Below are 15122 nucleotides of genomic sequence, written 5' to 3'. Positions count from 1 at the left end.
GAGGCAGCGTTCATCTGTAAGTTTTTCCTTACCTGGAATTGGGGTGAGGAAAAAATCGCAGTATTCTGCATATGTCCACATAAAATGGCAGTGACTCACCAATGCAAGTCAGGGGGTGCGAGAAAGAAAAAAATCGCATGGCACACGGACCATGCGTGTGCCGTCCAATTTTTACACACACATCTCATCGGGAACACCATGTTTTATCAGCCTAGTACAGTGAATTCACAGGGTGAACCGTCAGAATAGATAGGTTAGATATATAGTATAGATAGATAGGAAGTTGTCAGTAAGATCAATGAATTTCATGAATCATGTGTATTTTTGTGTACTTGTATTTACCTGATAAATAAATGAAAAAAATGGCATCAGGCCCACATATTTTTACTAACCAACCAGCAGAGGGAAAGGAGACAGCTGTGATCTGAGAAGGAGCCAATATCCATGGAGCTTCCCAAACTATTAATATCAGCCTGCTGCTGTCTGCTTAGCCTTTACTGGTTATTAAAAAGGGGTACACCCCAACTAAAATTTATTTGGGTCTCCCCTATTTTTAATAACCAGGAAAGTCTAAGCAGACAGATCGGGGCAGATATTAATAGTCTGGAAAGTGCCATGGCTATTAGCCCCTTCCCAAACTATTAACACCAGACCTCAGCATCCATTAGATGCACCAATTCTGGCACTTAGCCTCGGGTCTTCCAAATTGCCCTAGAGCATTGGCAATTAGGGTAATGGTTTTGGGATTAATGTCAGCGTTGTAATGTCTGTTGACATCATGCCCAGGGGTAAGTAATGGGGAGGCATCTGTCAGAATGGAGTTATTAAGGAACCGCCATTCCATGTAGGACAGCATGCCCAAATCCTTTCCCAGAACAGGTACTTTAAATTAATATGCAAATTAAGTACTCTGATTGGTGAAAGTCTTGTCTTTCAGTTTCAGAAAGGATAGCCAATGAATAATAGGTAAAAAAAAACGGCCATTTCCTCACACTATTGGTCCATTTACAAAGGCCAATCTGTGCTGGTAAAGAGAATTTGTAACCAGGTCTTTTCTGCTACATCTGAGAGCAGCATAGTGTGCAGAGACCTTCATTGCAGCAATGTATCACTTACTGGGCTGCTTGCTGTCATTTTGATAAAAATCATAGTTTAATCTGCTGAAAATCTACCATTTCTCTGAATCCTGAGCTCTGTCTAACCCTTCTTACATCACTAATTGACAGCTTTCTGTGTACAATGTGCATAGGCATAAATCTGCCAATTGGTAGTGTGGATAGGGTTATATAGTCATCATGAATATGGAGAGCTACACGGCAGCTGGTTTACTCGTACTCTAGTGCTGATTAAAACATTGATTTTATCAAAACTACAGCAAGCAGCCTAGTAAGTGAGACATCGCTGAAATCTAGGGTCTCTACTCCTACATTATTCTGGCCTCAGATTAGTTAGCAAAAACCTGATGATTGACTCCCTTGAAAAAAAAAAAAAGCTGACCAGTGCTCATTTACTGCCCTGTTTAGACAGGCCAACAAAACAATGGAGACCGAACAATTGCTAATATGTATTATTGTTTATCCCCATACAGTATAACGTTATTGGATGTTCAGTTCAGCTCACGATCTCCGAATTTGCAATATTTGCCGATTTAATCGTCAATGAAATCGACGAATATAGCTAAACATATACAGTGCAAAAGCCGGTGTTTCCCACGCTGTGATACAGCATGGGAAACACCAGCGTAGCGCTTTTGATCAGTAGTGAAATCATCTCCTCCGGTCAGAGAGCCACAATTCCCATGCTGTCAAAAGACAGCGTGAGCCCGCAGCTGTGATCGGAGGTAAAATGTTTACCTCCGGTCACTGGTGTAAGCTGATGGGACTACAAGCTCGCATCAGCTGACACTTACTAATAAGAAAAACCACAGTAAGCACTGTTCCCTGGCAGCAGTTGCCGAAGAGGGCTCTCATCATTCTTCCCTGCTCTGCCGGCAATCGGTGCAAGCAGAGGAGAATGATGAGAGTTATATTAAAGTCCGAAGGATGACAGCAGGTGAGGACTTTTGGGACAATTATTCCCATCATCTGACGCTTCCTGACGCTAATAACAGTGACAGCAGGAGCGGATGATTGGGGTATTCCTTAGCTACCACCTGCGATATATCTAAATAAATGAATGAAAAACCTGACATGGGTTCCCCCCTATTTTCTTGAACCAACCAGGCAAAATTCACAGCTAGGGGCTGCAACCCTCAGCTGTCACCTTCAGCAAGGCTGGTTATCAAGAATAGAGGGGCCCCCACGCTGTTTTTTTTAATTATTTAAATAATTTTTTAAAAATGGCATGAGGTCCCCCCCATTTTTGACAACCAACCTTGCTAAAGCTCACAGCTGGGACTGGTATTCTCAGACTGGTAAGGCGCCATTGATATAGGATCCCCTCCACCTAAAAACAGCAGCTCGCAGCTGCCCAGAAAAGGAGTATCTATTAGATGCACCAATTCTGGCTTTTTGCCCGGCTCTTCCCACTTGCCCTGTAGCGGTGGCAAGAGGGGTTAATAATTGTGGGGTTTGTATTGTCAGGTGACATCAAACCCGCGGACCAGGTGCCTTCATGGTTCTGACTTTAGTATAATTCTTATCATTCTCCTCTGCTCGCACCGATTGTCGCCAGAGCAGGGGAAAATTATGAGAGCCCTCTCCAGCACCCGCCGCCGGGTAACAGCTTACTTGTAGCGCTTCTTCCCTGGCGGCCATCTGTGTGGTACTAATGCGGCACATGGATGGCATCGTGTGCGGTACGTGTTTACTCGGATCCATTGACTTGTATGGGTCTGTGTGATCCGTGCAGCTGCAACACGGTGCAACACGGTTCTTGAAAAAACACAGATATGTGAAAAGACCCATTCATTTGAATGGGTCTACACAGCGTCGGACTGGAACACCTTGGGCCCACCAGAGAAAATCATTCTTGGGGCCCACTATGTAGCTGCATAGAGTTAAATACCAGACCACCAATTATGCGGTAAAACACGCTAATATCCGGGTATAATATAAGGTTGTACATGTCTTAATTATGTAGCAGGAGTTGGGGTAGCCCCCTCATAGAATATAAAGCAGCCCCCTCACATAGTATAATGCAGCCATCTCATAGAATATAATGCAGCCATCTCATAGAATATAATACTGCCCCCTCATAGGGTATAATGCACCCCCTCATAGGGTATAATACTGCCCCCCTCATAGGGTATAATACTGCCCCCCTCATAGGGTATAATGCACCCCCTCATAGGGTATAATACTGCCCCCCTCATAGGGTATAATACTGCCCCCCTCATAGGGTATAATACTGCCCCCCTCATAGGGTATAATACTGCCCCCCTCATAGGGAATAATGCACTCCCTCATAGGGTATAATGCTATATAGATATATAGATATAGAGTTAGATAGATATAGATAGAAAGATAGATGTAGAAATAGATAGATATAGAGATAGATAGTAGATAATGGATAGATATAGATAGAAAGATTCATAGAGATATATAGAGATAGATATAAAGATAGATATAGAAAGAAATATAGATAGATAGATCGATAGGTAGATAGATATAGAGATAGATAGAAAATAGATAATGGATAGATAGATATAGAGATAGATAGCTATAGATAGAAAGATATAGAGATAGATAGATAATAGATAGAGATAGATAATAGATAGAGATATACAGATATAATAATAATAATAATAATAATAATATAGACATATAGATAGATATAGAGATAAATATATATAGATAGATGGCTATAAATAAAAATAGATATAGAGATATATAGAGATAGATAGATATAGAGATAATAGATATAGAGATAGATAGATATAGAGATAGATATAGAGACAGATAGATATAGAAAGATAGATATAGAGATAGATATAGAGATAATAGCTAGATATAGAGATATGTATAGAGATAGATAGATATAGAGTTAGAAAGATAAATTATAGACAGATATAGAGATAGATAGATGGATAGATAGATATAGATAATAGAGATAATAGATATAGAGAGATATAGAGATAGATAGAGATAGCTAGATATATATAGAGATAGATAGATATAGATATAGAGAGAGATAGATACAGAGAAAAGATATAGAGATAAATAGATAAAGATAGATAGATATATAGATATAGAGATAGAAAGATAGATATAGAGATAGAGCGATAGATAGATATACAGAGAGATAGATATAGAGATAGATAGAGATATAGAGATAGATATAGAGAGAAATAGAGATAGATATAGAGATAGATAGAGATAGATATATATAGATATAAAGATAGATATAGAGATAGATATAGAGATAGAGCGATAGATAGCGAGAGATATAGAGATAGATAGATACAGAGAAAAGATATAGAGATAGATAACGGATAGATAAATAGATATAGAGATAGATAGATATTAGATAGAGATATATATAGATAAAGATAGATAGATATAGATAGATATAGATGGTAGCTAGATAGATAATAAATATAGAGATAATAGATATAGAGATAGATAGAGTAAGATAGATAGATATAGAGATAGATAGATAGACAGATAGATAGATATAGAGATATATATAGAAAGATATAGATAGATAGATAGATATAGAGATAGATGTAGAGATAGAAAGATAGATAGAAAGATAGAGCGATAGATAGAGATAGATATAGAAATAGATAGATATAGATAATAGATAGAGATAGATATAGAGATAGATAGATATAGATAATAGATAGAGATAGAAAGATAGATATAAGAGAGAGAGAGATATATAGAGATAGATAGATAGATAGAGACAGCTAGAGAGAGCGAGAGAGATATAAAAAACAAAACACAATACTCACCTCTCCTCCTTGCTCCCACGCTGATCCCGGCTTCAGTGTCAGGAGCTGCCCCGTCTGCCAGACACACAGCGGGTGCGCGATGTAGTGACGTCATCGCGCACTGGCTGTGAGCCAGGAGCAGAGAGGACTGAGGGCGGCGCCGGCCCTGATTTACAGCTGTAGTCTGCAAAGCCACTTACTGGGCTGGGGGCGGGGCCTCTGGGGGTGGAGTCCTGAAATGATATTCACTGCTTCACAGTGAATATTCATTTCTCTTTAACAGCGGGGACAGGGGCTCCTGCCTCCTGACACCCGCTGCTGCTCCGCTGGCAGGGGCCCCCATAGCAGCTGCATGGTGTGCGACACACCACTGGCTGGGGGCCCCTGGAGCAGCGGGGGCCCTAGGCAACTGCTGGACCTGTATGCCAGCAGGTGCCAGGGCCCACCGGAGAATTCACCGGTTCCCCGGTGGGCCAGTCCGACGCTGGGTCTACATGTGTCAGTGTCTCCGATACGTGTGAAAACTGTCACCACACGTTCTGGAGACACTGACATGTAAAAGAGGCCTAACAGCGAGAGCAGGAGCGGATGATAGGAGTATTCATTAGCCGCTCCTGTGCTGTAAATGAATAATTAAAAAAAACCTTGCGTGGGTTCCCCCTATTTTTGATAACCAGCCAGGAAAAACTCATAGCTGGGGGATGCAACTCTCAGCTGTCAGCTTCAGCAAAGAATCAAGAATAGAGGGGTCCCCACGCCATATTTTTTCATTATTTAAATAAATTATTAAAAAAACGACGTGGGCCCCCCTATTTTTGACAACCAGCCTTGCTAAAGCAGACAGCTGGGGGTTGGTATTCTCAGGCTGGTAAGGGGCCATGGATATAGCCCCTCCCCAGCCTAAAAATACCAGCTCGCAGCTGCCCAGAAAAGGTACATCTATTAGATGCGCCAATTCTGGGACTTTGCTCTGCTCTTCCCGCTTGCACTGTAGCGGTGGCAAGTGGGGTTAATATTTGTGAGGTTGATGTCACCTTTCTAGTGTCAGGTGACATCAAGCCCACGGCTTAGTAATGGAGAAGCGTCTATAAGACACCTATCCATTACTAATCCTATAGTTGTATGTTAAATAAAGCCACAACAAAATCTTTTAATTGAAAAAATGACACAGACTCCTTCAATATTCTCAATTAAACCATACTTACCGCATTAATTAGTCCTCAACCTGGACGGTGCCAAGATGCGACCATCCAGTGAAAGCCACTGGTGAATGAACAGCTGTGAGCACAGCCTCAGAGACCGGTGGTGACTTCACTGAAACTGCGTTCCCTGCCGGGCTGAACTGCGGTGACACCTTGGTGAGATCCCCGCTAGCACCGTGAGAAAGTCGCATGGTGCAGAAGTGAGTTGACCGGGAGAATTTCACTGCGGTGAACTCGCCTCTGCACCGTGCGACTTTCTCACGGTGCTAGCGGGTCACTGAGGCTGTGCTAGCAACAGTTCAGTCACCAGTGGTTTTCAGCCTGGACGGTCGCATCCTGGCACCGTCCAGGTTGAAAACTAATTATCCCCAGACATGAATTACGGCGTGGGAAAGAATGACAGACAGGTATGGTATATTGTTGTTTTTTTATTTTTGGTTTATTACAGGAGAATGATGGCTTTGGTGGAATTAGGCAAGGTCATAAGTATGGTTTAATTGAGTTTATTAAAGAAGTCTGTGTTATTCTTTCAAATAAAGGACTTTACTATGGGTGTCTTTTTTATACAATGTTACTATGGGGTTAGTACTGGGGGCGTCTTATTGACGCCTCTCCATTACTAACCTCAACTATTACCCCACTTGCCACTGCTACAGGGCAAGTGGAAAGAGCGAGGCTAAGTGCCAGAATTGGCACATCTTAGAGATGCGCCTTTTCTGGGGTGGTTGTGAGCTGATGTTTTTAGCCTGGGGGGGGGGGGGCAGTATCCATGGCCACTTCCTAAGCTGTTAATATCAGGCCACAGATGTCTGCATAGCCTTTGCTGGTTATTAATTATAGGGGGACCCTACATTATTTTTTGTTTCCCCTCATTTTAATAGCCAGTAAATTATACAGCTGGGAGCTGATATTAATAGCCTGGGAAGCTCCATGGGTATTACCTCCTTCCTATAAAGATTGGCCCCTAGCCGTCGGCTTTCCTCTGCTAGTTACAAAAATTACACGGGAGCCCACAACATTTTTTTGAGAAAAATAATCTTTCATTAATTTAATTCATGTACAGTAAGTGGCACACACACTGTACTAGTTGTATTTGTCACTGACATCTATATATCTACCTATTCTATTTGTATTTACTGTGTGTAATCCATCTCTTCTATCCTCTCGGCCCCTGCTGTGATTTTACACTACTGCGGCTGCTAAATTGCCATTTTTTTAAGTAAACTCGTAAGTTGGTTACTAGTCAGTGATTCATAGATTCAAACCAGTTTTAACTGCTTTGAACAGGCATTCACACCTGTTCAAAGCAGTTAAAACTGGTTTGAATCACTGACTGGTAACCAACTGACGATTTTACTTAAAAAAAAAAATGCTTTGTCCCAATTAATTCGCATAGTACTGTATGTATATATGTGTGTGTGTGTGTGTGTGTGTGTGTGTGTGTGTGTATATATATATATATATATATATATATATATATATACCTATTTTGTCTTTTCTATTCTAAGTTGATACGCTGTGATTTCACTAAACGCAACACTTGAATTACTGGTTTTTATTCTATCTTTTACCGAATGTTACCGACTTTTTCCGATTTTGAGAAAAATGCTCGTGTTACCGATCACGAATCCGAATGTGCCATATTCGTGCCGAATTTATGTTTGGCGATCGTTTTCTGAACATATTCGCTCATCTCTATTCGTTAGGTGATTTGTATGCAATGTGTAATGGCCCCCCAGAACATTATACTAATGTCAGCTGAATCCACCAATATTGATTGGAACAGCCAACAGTCTAATGTATATAGCCGATTATGTTGGGGAAGAGAAGGATCCGGCATGTTGGATCTCTAAAGGCCAATCCTTTTATTCTCGGACAGATACGATGCTGGCAGAGGAGTTCGGCAGTGACTCTTTCATAGAGAATACAGGAGTGCTCAGCCTAGCTGTTGGCTGATCAGCAGATATATCATTTGTGTATGGCTAAAACGAGGTCAGGTGATTAGATCAGTCTAATTACCGTATATCACATGAATGTAGTAAAGTAGGAAATTCACCCTCTTTGTTGAACATGTCAGTGATGTACACATATCTGGTAATAAAATATAGCTCTTATGTAACCTAGTCCAAGAATTTCCTCATTACTTCACATCAAAGCCTTCTTCTCACCACCTTCGGTCAGGTGTTAGTTCATGCCATTATACCCCTAACCATTTAGGACTTGGTGACTATTTTATCACCGTCTCATTTCAGTGATCTTTGGGTTAATTATTAACACTGTTGTTTGGTTACACCAATGTGCCTCTGAAGAATGAGATCCATATATAGGTTATAGCCTCCTAAAATGATCTATGCAGCCACCTATATTTCCAGGGTCCACATGGCGACAGTATAGGCTGCTCCATGATACATCTTTTGGCATTTAGTTCCCTCTAGTCCTTCTCACTGTAATTTTCTTGCCTACACCAACATCAAAAAGTCACTTGTATGTATAAAATCGTACTTTTTGACAGGTACCGAAATTAAAAATGGTTGAACAGAATTTTTTAGTTATATTTCTTGGAAAATTGAATGAAAGCTATTGTAGCCACCATCACAACTCCCACAATGGTCGTCCTTTAATTTCAAGCAAAAACAAATCCTCGTTATCTGATCAGTGGTGATCAGAGGAGGCTGAAGCTGGTTGGAAAAGACATTTTAATGACATTATTTTGGCCTCTTGCTGTTTTCACAGAGTAACCTTATGATTTTTGTTGGCAGAGACATGAGCGTCACGCTAAGTCTACTGGAGGCTCTGCCGATACCGTGGATCATCTCATGTCACCTCAACCACCAAAGACCAAAGGAAAGAGAATCCCAGAACCTCAAATACTAAACAAACCCGTTCGTGTGAAACAGAAGAAAGAAATGAACAATAATGTGGTCTACCAAGAAAATGGTGAGTGATGATCACCATGGGGATAGTTTACATCTTTAGAAGATACATTATTAATTCTTAGTGTTTGTGAAAAACTGTGCGTGATGGAATATATAACTAACTCCATAGGATTTTTGTTGCACCATACTTTGACCCCTTTGTGTCACCTTTGGTGGATGACTTTGGTATAATTAGATTGGTTACAAATTAATGGACGCTGTGCTGCGATTTGCTGCTGTGGGCAGAGATTTTCTTAACCCAGCTTCCAAAGACTGTGATGGTGTAAATAGCATCCACTCGTAGCATATCTTTCATTTTACCTCAGCAGAATAAGAAATCAAAGCTGCACTGTGATTGGTTGTTCAGTTCATAACAGTGTGCTGGTGTCCATAGCAACCAATCAGAGCACAGCTTTCATTTTACCTCAGCAATATAAGAACTGATATCTGCATTGTGATTGGTTGCTATGGGGAGAAAAGGCAGGTTTTCTTTACGCAGAGTTCATAAGAGTGTGGTGGTAGCTTACTACAATTGCTTTCTGTATTTAGTGGTTGCGGTGGCTAAACCTTTTGTTTCTAACAATGTAATCAAAATGGCTACAAGGGGGTGTCCTAACTTTTGCTACATTTGCGGTTGGTTTGTAGTGAAGAAACAGCTAGGTAATATTATGGACGTCATTAGAAAAGTGTATCATGCGTAGTTTGGTGTAAAACTCGGTGATCAGGACAAATGGTGGGCTCCACATGTCGTGTGTTCTGTTTGTATGGAGGAAGAACTACGACAATGGTGTAAAGGGAAGAAAGCGCTAAGTTTGGCGTGCCTATGATCTGTGATTCATTATAATGAAGAGAGTTTTTAACAGAAGGAACGGAGAGACAGAATTTTCTCCTAAGGGCCATTTACACAACAAGGTAATCATGAGCAAGTACTGTAAGGCTGTGTGCACACGCTGTGGATTGTGCTGCGGATTTTTCTGCGCGGATTTTGCAAAATCCGCAGGTAAATCTGCAGGTCAAAAGATCTGCGGTTTATCTGCGGATTAGCCTGCGGTTTTCCCCTGCGGTTTGACACCTGGACAATGGAGCAGGTGTAAAATCGCTGCGGAATCCGCACAAAGAAGTGACATGCTGCGGTTTTGAAACCTCAGAAAACCCGCGCCTAAAATTCCGCACCGTGTGCACTGCGGTTTTTGTTTTCCATTGATTATAATGGTACTGTACACCCCGCAGGACCAAAACCACTGCGAATCCTCAGCAGAATCCACAGCGTGTGCACATACCCTCAGAAGTGCTTGTTCCACGATTATCCTGCCCTGTAAACAGGCTACCGATCTCCTGGTGAACCAGATGAAAGCTCAGTCATAAGGTGAAATATTCTTTTATACAGTGTAAAATATCATTGTGTAATTAGGACTCGCACTGCGGACATATCCTGTGTAATCAGGACTCACACTGCGGACACATCCTGTGAAATCAGGACTCACACTGCGGACACATCCTGTGTTACCAGGACTCGCACTGCGGACATATCCTGTGTTACCATGACTCGCACTGCGGACACATCCTGTGTAATCAGGACTCGCACTGCGGACACATCCTGTGTAATCAGGACTCGCACTGCGGACACATCCTGTGTTACCAGGACTCGCACTGCGGACATATCCTGTGTTACCAGGACTCGCACTGCGGACATATCCTGTGTTACCATGACTCGCACTGCGGACACATCCTGTGTAATCAGGACTCGCACTGCGGACACATCCTGTGTAATCAGGACTCGCACTGCGGACACATCCTGTGTTACCAGGACTCGCACTGCGGACATATCCTGTGTTACCAGGACTCGCACTGCGGACATATCCTGTGTAATCAGGACTCGCACTGCGGACACATCCTGTGTTACCATGACTCGCACTGCGGACACATCCTGTGTAATCAGGACTCGCACTGCGGGCACATCCTGTGTAATCAGGACTCGCACTGCGGACACATCCTGTTTTACCAGGACTCGCACTGCGGACATATCCTGTGTAATCAGGACTCGCACTACAGACATATCCTGTGTAATCAGGACTCGCACTGCTGAGAACAATGGCCGCCTATACGCGCAGAGCGAAGTAGTATAAATCACTGTGTGCATCTTTTCCTTCAGTCTGTGTAGGCTGTCTGATGTGGGGACAGCATGGTATGGAGGAGACATTGATCAGAATGAGATATTGCTTTTTTTTGGGGAAAAGATTCTGTACAACTTGTGATTTATTCAGTGAAATTCCCAATGTTTGTATGCACGTACATACAGGGAAGACTATCAGTCACCGAATAGGACCGCCCACTGGACTCGTATGCATACACAGATGTCAATGAATGACATGCAAGTTTTACTGAAACTTTTCCCAGTCTTTGGCCCCAATTTGTTATTTGTTGTTGTGTTGTTAAGTCACTTCCCTTTTTTGTCTTGTGGTATTAGTTGTTGTTTGTTTTGGTGCCAAATCCTTCAAAATGTCGCACGTGATTCAGGAATTTGGTGCAAAGTAAAAAAATAAAAAATGTTTTCCTGTCTTGAACTATTTTTGTGACTCTTTAGTACCAAAGGTCGCACGTTTTGCAAACTGGCACAACATTTAAGCCAAAACTATGGCATGCTCGAAAATACACCTGGAAGGACTAGCGTGGAGTTGCGCCAAATTTTGTGACTTTTCAAAAAGTTGCGCAGAAAGAATTGGCCGAAAACATCTGACATCTGTAAACTCCACCCACAAGGCGGAAGAAAGCATAAAAAAGAGGCAAGCCATGAAATAGAATGACATAAAAATACACAAATATAAAAAAAGAATTGGGTGCAAACAAGAAAAGGCACAAACTGGACAAAAACCAGGCGCAAAGGCAACCCTATGGATCTGGCCGTTTCCTCTTGGTGGGCTAGTGCTGACTTTGACACCTGTCTCCTTATTTAGGCGGGTCATGCATTCATTATGCGATGGCCCCATTTTTGGCTGTTAATTAAACTATAATAAATTTCACATATGTTATTACAGGGAATCTATTTTCATGCAGTAGATGATAAATGGTTTAATTAAGGAAGTAATTAGCTGATGAGACGGGCTACCTGCTAGATATCAGAGTAGAAAGATGGCATTTTCAGCTGGCACATATGTTCCCACATGGCGCGGACTTCTGGACAGGTAGGGTCCAGTTACTCGGCATCTTGGTCACGTGACTGATACATATTATACCGTGCTGTATCCTATAGACAGCCAAACTTAGTGTAGAGTCATTTTATTCTTCAATCAATGTGGACTTAGACTTAGATTGTTTTTCTGCTTATAGACAGCAAACTTATCTGAGCACACAGTGCTGCAGTGTAAAGCATGGGGGAAAAAGATATTACCAATGCCTGAGCCATTGATGATACAGGAGATAAATATGAGACTACTGCAGCTTCTCTTTATGCTCCTCAGCCCTGTTAACCCATTATAGGGACACTGATACTGTGAGGCTATGTGCCCACGGTGCGGATTGTGCTGCGGATCCGCAGCGTTTCTGGCCCTGTGGGTCCGCAGGAGATTTAGGTGCGTTGTACAGTACCATTGTTTTCAGTGGTAAACTGAAAAACGCTGTGCACATGCTGCGGATTTTTCCGCGGGTTCAAATCCGCAGCATGTCAATTGTTTGTGCGGAATCTGCAGCGGTTTCACTCCATCTCCATTGTAGAGGTGTGAAACCGCAGGCTAATCCGCAGGACTTTTCACCTGAGAATTTACCTGCGGATTTTTCCAAATCCACACGGAAAAATCCGCAGGACCTAAATGTACGTGTGCACATAGCCTAAGGGCTGCTCTCTAGTCTATGTAGGGACAAGATAAAGTACAGGCGTCTGGCCTAACCAAAGAATCTTTGCCTCTGTTTTCAGTAATAATTTATGTAATTTAAAAAAATAATAATAATTTTATTAATACTCTTCATGTTGGGTCAATTTTTATAATTTTGAGCTTTTTTTTTTTCTTCCCCTACTTCCAAGAGTCATAACTTTTCTATTTTTCAGTCCACAAACGAGGGCTTGATTTTTTTATTTAATTTTTTTTTTTTGCAGGACAAGTTGAAATTTTGAATGACCCCATTTATTTTGCTTTGCAGTGTACCAGAGAACAGCAAAACAAAAAAAAAACCAGGTGCAGTGAAATGGTTAACCCTCCACACCCGCACTTCCAACATTGTTTGCCGGGTTATGTTTTGAAAGTGTTGATTGTGTGGCAGAAATATACGCTGCCCTTTGGCCAGCAGATATTTGGGAGGCAGAAAAGCGGTGCGCTCCTGGAAGGGGTAACGTTAAAAGCGGTGCACTCCTGGAAGGGGTAACGTTAAAAGCGGTGCGCTCCTGGAAGGGGTAACGTTAAAAGCGGTGCGTTCCTGGAAGGGGTAACGTCAAAAGCGGTGCGCTCCTGGAAGGGGTAACGTTAAAAGCGGTGCCCTCCTGGAAGGGGTAACGTTAAAAGCGGTGCGCTCCTGGAAGGGGTAACGTTAAAAGCGGTGCGCTCCTGGAAGGGGTAACGTTAAAAGCGGTGCCCTCCTGGAAGGGGTAACGTTAAAAGCGGTGCGCTCCTGGAAGGGGTAACGTTAAAAGCGGTGCCCTCCTGGAAGGGGTAACGTTAAAAGCGGTGCGCTCCTGGAAGGGGTAACGTTAAAAGCGGTGCGCTCCTGGAAGGGGTAACGTTAAAAGCGGTGCCCTCCTGGAAGGGGTAACGTTAAAAGCGGTGCGCTCCTTGAAGGGGTAACGTTAAAAGCGTTGCGCTCCTGGAAGGGGTAACGTTAAAAGCGGTGCGCTCCTTGAAGGGGTAACGTTAAAAGCGGTGCGCTCCTGGAAGGGGTACGTTAAAAGCGGTGCGCTCCTGGAAGGGATAACGTTAAAAGCGGTGCGCTTCTGGAAGGGGTAACGTTAAAAGCGGTGCGCTCCTTGAAGGGGTAACGTTAAAAGTGGTGCGCTCCTGGAAGGGGTAACGTTAAAAGCGGTGCGCTCCTGGAAGGGGTAATGTTAAAAGCGGTGTGCTCCTGGAAGGGGTAACGTTAAAAGCGGTGCGCTCCTGGAAGGGGTAACGTTAAAAGCGGTGCGCTCCTTGAAGGGGTAACGTTAAAAGCGGTGCGCTCCTGGAAGGGGTAACGTTAAAAGCGGTGCGCTCCTTGAAGGGGTAACGTTAAAAGCGGTGCGCTCCTGGAAGGGGTAACGTTAAAAGCGGTGCGCTCCTGGAAGGGGTAACGTTAAAAGCGGTGCGCTCCTGGAAGGGGTAACATTAAAAGCGGTGCGCTCCTGGAAGGGGTAACGTTAGGGCAACCCTTTAAATCAACTGTAGGAGATTCACAGCGATATTTAAGGGGTTACTACGCAGTGATCAGAGCCAGCTCCGGTCACTTCTGCTATAGTCAGTTATTACTTGTAGCAGTTACGGTAAATGTTATTTTCCTCTCCTGTTTCTGCAGATCTTTTTGCTATAATGCGGTGTTGGTAGTGGAAAATCAGCAGGGGGTCTTGAATAACGTGTCTTTGAAGGAAATATCTCCTTGATATTGTAAATTGCCTTTTCATATTGTACTTTACTGCTTGACTATTTCAAAACAGATGGCAGAGATATAAAGAAAAAAACATTAAATTGTCCTTGAACACATTCTCACTGCAAATTGACTTAAATATATTAGTAAAAAAAAATCCTGGCCTGTACCACTAGATGGCAGTATAATACCATTAGATTGTCATCTGTGGCCATCTCATAGAGACAGAATTAATGGGATGAGCTTTTTCTTCAGGGAAACCGATCCTATTTTCACTTAGCACCCAAGATACAATGTGAGATATGACCGCGATTGATAAAGTTGGGTCTGAAATAATTTTTACATCTATTTGAGGATCAGCTGAGGTACATGTCCCTTATGCTTTGGTGCACTTTCTACAGATGTGCTACTCAATTAAATAGAAAGTAAATGCAAAACCTTTTAGGCACATCAGATTTATCAAATGCTTTTAGGTTAAATTGGCAAACATTGCTAGTAAGTATGGAGTCTGACAGATGTAAGTGCATATACTGTAGTCCCGTTCCATTGGATATCCGAGGTCGGGATTCAGCCGTATTTGAGGGTGCTCTT

The 15122-nt window shown here is 42.4% G+C and overlaps 1 protein-coding gene across 3 annotated transcripts in view; it reads left to right on the top strand.

Moving 5' to 3' along the window:
* DCDC2 (doublecortin domain containing 2) overlaps nt 1–15122 on the top strand; it is a 249578-nt gene that overhangs the window by 111668 nt on the left and 122788 nt on the right. For all 3 annotated transcript variants that reach the window (XM_073566123.1, XM_073566121.1, XM_073566122.1), the window contains one exon: nt 8835–9012. In XM_073566123.1, the coding sequence (XP_073422224.1) occupies nt 8835–9012 (178 nt within the window). The remainder of the gene's footprint in view (nt 1–8834; nt 9013–15122) is intronic.

Source organism: Dendrobates tinctorius, unplaced genomic scaffold (assembly GCF_039654945.1).
Source record: "Dendrobates tinctorius isolate UK_male_01 unplaced genomic scaffold, ASM3965494v1 ptg000004l, whole genome shotgun sequence".
In the NCBI taxonomy this organism is placed as follows: domain Eukaryota; kingdom Metazoa; phylum Chordata; class Amphibia; order Anura; family Dendrobatidae; genus Dendrobates; species Dendrobates tinctorius.
This window is presented reverse-complemented; position numbering and strand designations above follow the sequence as displayed.